The sequence below is a fragment of the Quercus robur genome, chromosome 9, assembly GCF_932294415.1.
Source record: "Quercus robur chromosome 9, dhQueRobu3.1, whole genome shotgun sequence".
In the NCBI taxonomy this organism is placed as follows: domain Eukaryota; kingdom Viridiplantae; phylum Streptophyta; class Magnoliopsida; order Fagales; family Fagaceae; genus Quercus; species Quercus robur.
The window spans coordinates 26,687,896-26,695,691 of record NC_065542.1 but is presented as its reverse complement, the minus strand read 5'-3'; the positions used below and the strand labels follow the sequence as shown (position 1 = coordinate 26,695,691).

Genomic DNA, 7,796 nt, shown 5'->3' with positions numbered 1-7,796 from the left:
TACCTACCACATTTTAATTTAATGCCACGAGACTCTCATTCTTCTTTTTAGTTATACCTACCACATTTTTAACCATCCAATTGTAGGAAAATTTTTATGGAAATTTGAAAAAATTGTCAACTCAACAAGTTATTTTTTTCATTTTTTTTTAAAAAAGTTTTCTAAAATGGTTTACTAACATATGCCCTTAAATATACGTTAGTAAAACCCATATATATATATATATATATATACCTATTCACGTCACTTTTTTTTTAGTTTAATTTTTAAATTTTCACTTATTCTTACTTTTTTTTTTTTTTTCCTCACCGAAACCCAGCCCTTGTGACTCAAATTCTAAACAAAATAATAATAAAATGTACAAGCTTGTGCCTAAAATGGTTTACTAGCATATGCCCTTAGACATACGTTAGTAAAACCTATATATATATATATATATATACCTATTCACGTCAATTTTTTTTTAAAAAAATTATTTTAAAATTTTCACTTATTCTGACTTTTTTTTCCTCACTGAAACCCAGCCCGTGTGACTCAAATTCTAAACAAAATAATAATAAAATGTACATGCTTGTGCGGCACCAAAACCTTACCGCATCCTTTATATTTTTTGTTTCACTTCTATATCTTACTTTTTCACAGGAAGTTCGAATTTTGCTATAAATCTAAAAGTTTAATACTTAGAAGAACAGAGGGGAAAAAACAGTTCGAAAAGGAAGCAAAGCTATAATTTTTGAAGTACATTTATACTTTTAACACTTTTAGATTAAATTATCATCTCAAGTTATTTTTAGTAATCAAATTAGATGTCTAAACTTTTGGTCTTCTGATTAATCTCTTACTTTAACTGTTAGTAACTATGGATGGGCCATTTTTTTGTTTTTTTTGTTTTAATATATGAAATATATATTTGTAATTAATTGAATTGTGGGGAATCGTAAATGTAATAATGAGTCCTGAGAATTCTAAACAAACTTATATTGAGGTAGATTTTGCAAATCATCCTTCGGATTCTTCTTTAAGAAGAAATTTTTTTATTACCATCCTAAAGATATAGATCAAGTTTGGAGAACATATCTACAATGTGAACCTTGTCAACTAGTTGACCATACTTTTCCACAAAGAGAATTTGAAAAAATAAAGTGTTGATCTAATTCAACATGGTTCAACGAATATAAAGATCAAATTTTTTATTATTGTCTTTTAATGTTGTCCCCTTAAGCTGAAATCCTGGCTCCACCAATAATGTGATTAATGAGTGTTTTTATTACAAAAAAAAAAAAAAAAAAATTTATAAAAAATGAAAAATCACTCACCCATTTGCACATTCATAACAAAGTTTCAAAGATATTTATTTATTTTTGATAACCCAGATATAAAAATTTAATTAATTATCAAAATGAAGTATATCATAATACATTTACACAACGCCTTGAAGCAAGTCAGGGTGCTCCTCTAACAAATCTATTCTTTCTCAGTTGTGCGTGCATATTTCTCTAAAAGTATTTGTTGGTGTTGAATATCTCCCATCGATCAGTGACGCAGTTCTCCCAATTCCATTCACACTTCCAACGTTATATCAATTGCTGTACTTTGATTGGTCATCCTCCTCAGTTTCGCATGCTTCTATAATTATGATTACAGGCATCACTACATACTGTACACAGTACACCCACAGCCTTTGCAAACCCCGGTCTCTCTTTTGATCCCCGGAGCTCACCAATAGTTTGTAGCAGTTTGTCAGTGGTGGTGGCGATTCCCATTGCTTAGGTCTTTGTGGCTTGGGATTTACTACTATAATGCTTAGTTTGGATGGAAGGAGAAGGAAAGAAAATAGAGTAAAATTGGCTGAAAATCGACTCGTATTTTAGTCAATACTTTCCAGTGGCTTTCTTGTTTCTGTCACCCTCGATGAGTGATTTGCCTGTTATTGTGTAAATTTTTTATAAAACCTCAATTGTTATGTCATAATAAAATACAAACCTCTCTCTCTCTCTCGTATAAGGAAATTAATGGATTATAAACGGAAGAATTAATAGCATTCATTTTTTAAACTAGTGGTTGGGTTAGAAATATTTTCTAGAGGGCGTCAAATTAATATATATCAATAGTTTTGGTTCCACACACACATATAATTTATACTTATCAAATATATGTGTGTACTTCAAATATGTTTTAACATGATTTATGCCTATAAAAAAAGATTTATTATTTATTATTTTAGGACTAAGGCTTCTTTTTTTATTGTTGTTGTTTAAGAAAATTTCATCAACTGAATTTTATATAATTTTTTTAGAACAAATTTTATATAATTCAAGACATGTATTTTCTTTCCTTAAGTCATTGGGTAGTTATCACTTATATTATAATAATCACACTTAATATTCTTTAAACATTTTAAATCATGGATTTTCTTTTTAATAAATTGAAGATTACACATTAGAGTATGATAATATTTTTAATAAACATAAATTGTATATAAATTATTTTTGGATAATTAAATAATAAATGCCACTTTTATTTGTCTTAAAAGATAAAATGCAGTACAAAAAAATAATAATAATAATAAAAACAATGCTAAATGAATAATTTTTATTTTGTTCATGGATGGCAAAATAGAACACGTCCTAAACAATAAAAGTCATCTTATATTTTCTTCTAATGGAAAATGAAAAGAAAAAGCATTTACTAAAGAGATTTACATGAAATTTTTAGAAACATATGTTTTAAAGCTCTTAAGATTAATGAGTTCTATATGGCAAGAAAATTAAATATGAAAAGAAAAAAAAAAAGACATTATTATTTTAAATTATCCTTTTTTCTATTAAAAAAAAAAAAACAGGTCAAAGGACCAATTAAGTAAAATTTATTTAGCCTTTTAAAAAATGTATAATTTATTGACAATTTAAAAATTTTGTTAATAAAATGAAGGGGGAGTGCCGGAATAGGCAAATTTAAAACTTTGAGGACTTTTTCTTTTGAGAAACTTTAAGCACTAAAATATTAGGGACTAAAATTTCTTACCATGTAAACTAGAATTCCATATAAAAAACAATAATAATAAATATTTAATGCTAGAATATATAATTCTATATACAAACATAATCATAATCAATGTCTATTAATAACTATATAATTATCAAATTTCTGATTTCATATTGAAAAAAGATTTTTAAAAAATATAAAAAAACATATTATATTAAAACATAGCTCGTTTGGTAAGTAAATGAATTTCTTTCTTGACCAAACCCAACAGTTAATTTATAACCCTAGTCAAGGTGCAAGGGCTATATAAAGGTGTCCATGTGAAGTAATATGTTCCCAAGTAACCCATTCAACTCAAAAACGTAGTAGCTTCACCAAAGACCTGAGTCAATGGCTCTTAACCAACTTGCTTCACTCCCTATCTGCAATTTCAATAGACGACCACCTATCCCATCTAAAGGTCCTATCTCACTTGTAAAATCCAGAAGTGGCATCGTTGTCCAATGCATGCCAGCCAGCAAAATATCAAATAGTCCCACTACTTTGCGGCGATCAGCAAATTACCAACCTACCGATTGGCACTATAACTACATTCAGTCATTGAGAAATGAATATACGGTACGCTTGTGTTACTGTTTTCATTTGTTAATTTTTCTAGTGATAGTAATTGTTAATAATGGAAACTGATTATACCCATTAATGACAAACTTGTGATGTAGGGGGAATCATGCACTAGACAAAATAATATGTTAAAGGAACAAGTGAGGATGATGCTTCACAAAGTGGTGGATCCTATAGAGCAACTCGAGCTGATAGATATCTTGCAGAGATTGGGAATATCTTATCACTTTGAGGGAGAAATAAAGAGAATATTAGAAGGACTTTACAACAATATTGACCATGGTAGTGATACTGACACGTGGAAGACGAAGAATTTATATGCCACAGCTCTTAAATTTAGACTCTTAAGACAACATGGATATATTGTGTCTCAAGGTATTAAAGCATATTAAAAAAAAAATTGACAAGTAGGTGTTTACTGTTTATGCCTAAGATAAAAATGAAGTATAGTTTCTTAGATTTTGTAACTTAGGTTATCCAATTAAATTCAACTATGCATGTGGTCATTTTGATCAATAAATTATATGGTTGAATTTAATGTATTTAGAAAAAATAACATTGTTGATTAATGCATCTATATATATATAGTTAAATTTAATTAGAAAACCTATAAATATAATATCGAAAAACTAGTATCAAATTTTTAATGCCTAATCCTTCATTTATAGTTAACATTATTTTGTTGGTCTTCATAGAAGTTTTCAATAGTTTCATGGATGAGAGAGGAAATTTCAAAGCATGCCTTTGCGAGGATACGAAGGGTATGCTATCCTTGTATGAAGCCTCATTCCTTTCTATAGAAAATGAAAATATCTTAGAAGATGCAAGAGAATTCTCAACAAAACATCTGAAAGTATATGTCAAGAAGAATAAAGATAAAAATCTTTCTACTTTAGTGAGCCATTCCTTGGAGGTTCCACTACATTGGAGGATGCTTAGGTTGGAAGCAAGGTGGTTCATTGATATATATAGAAGAAGAGAAGACATGAACACTATCTTGCTTGAGCTTGCAGAATTGGATTTCAACATGGTACAAGCAACCCACCAAGAAGATCTAAAAGAATTGTCAAGGTAAAAACTAAGAAGCATGGGTACGTTTGGATACAAGTAGAAAAACTAGTATACGATATACTGGGGATATGTGAATTTATATATATATATATATATATATGTTAAGAATATATTAATTTAAGAGTAATAATGAATATTAAAGTAAATCTCTAATCATTAAATCATATTATGATGTTCATAATGCAAATTAAGATTCAAAAAAAGTAAATAACGATAACTAGATAAATGTTCAACATTGAAGTCAATATATAAAAAATATAAATAAGAAATAAGTTAATAACCTTAGGTTTTAAGCTTTTGTTTAATTTACTAAACTTGAAAGACGCATTAATTGCTATAATTAATTATAACACTCATGTATTCTTCTTTTGTTCAAACAAAGGTCGTGGAAGAGCACAGGCCTTGCAGAAAATTTGAATTTTGTGAGGGATAGGCCAATGGAGTGTCTCTTATGGACAATGGGAGTAATGTTTCAGCCACAATTTGGATATTTTAGGAGAACAATAGCAAAGTTCGGTGCACTAATAACAGTAATAGATGATATTTATGATGTATATGGCACTTTGGATGAACTGGAGTGCTTCACAAATGCTGTTGAGAGGTTTGTAACATCAATGAGGCTATGTCTCGAATGCTTTAAAGCTATCTCTAACATATAGACTTAATGTTAACGGTACTCCGTATGATTCTAGATGGGATATCAACGCAATGGATGGGCTCCCAGAATATATGAAGTTGTGTTTCTTTGCTCTACACAATTCAGTTAATGAATTGGCTTTTGATATCCTTAAGGAACAAGGATTCAACATCATTTGTTACCTTAAAAAAGTGGTATGGACTTAATTTCTAAATTCATCAATATTGATCCTTAACATTTTTCTCTTAAACTCGTTGTGTGTTATACTAATTCAAATTCATTGTTTCACTATAATTTTTTTTTAGTGGGCTGATTTATGTAGAACTTATTTGTTGGAGGCAAAGTGGTACCACAACGGATATACTCCAAGCCTTCAAGAATACATTGAGAATGCATGGATATCAATATCAGGACCAAATTTAATGGTGCAGGCTTATTTTTGTGTCACAAATCCACTAACAAGTGAAGCCTTGGATTGCTTGGAAGAGTACCCTAACATGATCCGTTGGTCATCATTGATTTTACGACTTGCAGATGATCTTGGAACATCTACGGTATATAAATGGATCTATTTTATAGTTCATAATATTAAATATTACAAATTTAAAGGCATATGAAATTTTAAGAAAATAAATAATGTGACAATATGTACACAATTAGATATAAGAAATAAAATATGAGCCATGAAATGGATTCCCTATTAATTTCAATAGAATCCTTGTGCACAAACTATACTAGCTTAGTTTTATTATGAATTCTTTCTAATACTTCATACTAACATGCTAACATATGTTTATATGTACATGGAAACTTAGGATGAGATAAAAAGAGGTGATGTCCCCAAAGCGATCCAATGCTACATGAATGAAACTGGTGCTAGTGAAGAAGATGCTCGTGAGTACATAAGGTGTATGATCAGTGCAACATGCAAGAAGATGAATGAAGTCCGAGTTGCAAGTTCTCCCTTCTCTCAAACATATATAGATATTTCGTTCAACGTTGCAAGGATGGCCCAATTCATGTATCAACATGGAGATGGACACGGTGCTGGGAACCAAGAAACTAAGGGTCATATTTTGTCATTACTTATTCAACCCATTCCAGTAAACAAAAATCGATGTGATTAATTATTGATACGTAAGGATGTGGACTTGAAGGTCTAGTTTGACAATTATACTAGTCGAAGTCATAAGAAAAATAGTTGGTAAAGCCATTGGTTAACACATGTCCTCTTTCTTTAATTCCCTATGTTATCCAAAACTGTTTAGTCAATGTTTTCTTTTTCCCTTTTTCCTTTTCATTTGGACGATATTTTTGACAATAATGTATTGTTTTCCATTGATGAATGTGTTTTATGGGCTAAAAGTTAATTACGTCTTCCTTACTGCACTAGTAATGCCTAGTTCTTTAAAAAAATATTCATGATATTTTACAAGCTAGTTCACTATGATGTTATATTATGCTAGAATATTACGTTATTATAATTTTACATTAATATAATTTTAATACAATAATATGATATTAAATTATTTTAAAAAGTGATAAAATTAAAATAATGTGATATATTTTATAATTTTAAATTATAATAACATTAAAAAAAATTAATATATTACATAATTCTAATATGTATAGCATTAAAAGCATGTAACGACAAACCCAATCCTCAGTTCTTCTTTAATCAAAGTCTTCGCAAGTTCTTTATTTGTGTGCATATTTGGCCCACACGTCGCCAGAAGCAGAACACCCTGGTTAATATCAGTACATTATTAAATGTCACATCCTTCAAAAAAAAGTACCCTTTCCCCTTCTGCTCATTGCGGAAACTACCCTATTGTCCTTATATATTGTTAATGACTACTCTACACCTGACGATCTATCTTGCGAAAAAATTGCACCATTCACATGAACTTTATTCAGTCCAGAGGTGGTTGTGGCGGCTTTCATTGGTTGTGAATCTTGTGATCCACTGTAGTACTGTACATGAAAGCTAGCTAGTTGCTGAAACTCTTTCACAGTGTGCACACACTACACACTGAAAGAAACACCGCTCCTCTGGGATGCCATGATATTCGGAATTTTTTTTTTTTTTTTTTTTTTTTTTGAGAAACTAGTAAAATATCAATTGAGTGCACAATTTGATTCAGTGTGTCTATCTCTTGGTTCTCCATGCACCTACCTATTTTGCTATCCAGGGCCGGCCCTTGATCTAGGCAACTTAGGCCTAGGCCTAAGGCCCCACAACCAAAAAAAAAAAGTTCCCTACTAAAAAAAGGCCCCATCCCCCTCCATAAAGACCCAAAATTTTATAAAAATATAACATTTTTAAATAATTAATACTTTTTTTAAGAGTGATGTTAAAGATACCACAAATTTTACTATAGGTTTAAGTTTAAGTTTAACTGACATGTCACCAATCATATAAAAAAGTAATTCAAACACAAATAAATTAAGTTGTTAAAATTCATCAATTACAATCATTATC

General features: G+C 29.7%; 1 protein-coding gene across 1 annotated transcript; it reads left to right on the top strand.

Moving 5' to 3' along the window:
• Positions 1–3,339: 3,339 nt before the first annotated feature.
• Positions 3,340–6,615, top strand: LOC126700167 (myrcene synthase, chloroplastic-like). The gene is made up of 7 exons (XM_050398185.1): positions 3,340–3,603; positions 3,705–3,981; positions 4,302–4,677; positions 5,060–5,278; positions 5,370–5,508; positions 5,620–5,868; positions 6,130–6,615. The coding sequence occupies exons 1-7, from the start codon at positions 3,376–3,378 to the stop codon at positions 6,439–6,441; spliced, it is 1,800 nt and encodes a 599-aa protein (XP_050254142.1). The 5' UTR covers positions 3,340–3,375; the 3' UTR covers positions 6,442–6,615.
• The last annotated feature ends 1,181 nt before the right edge of the window (positions 6,616–7,796 follow it).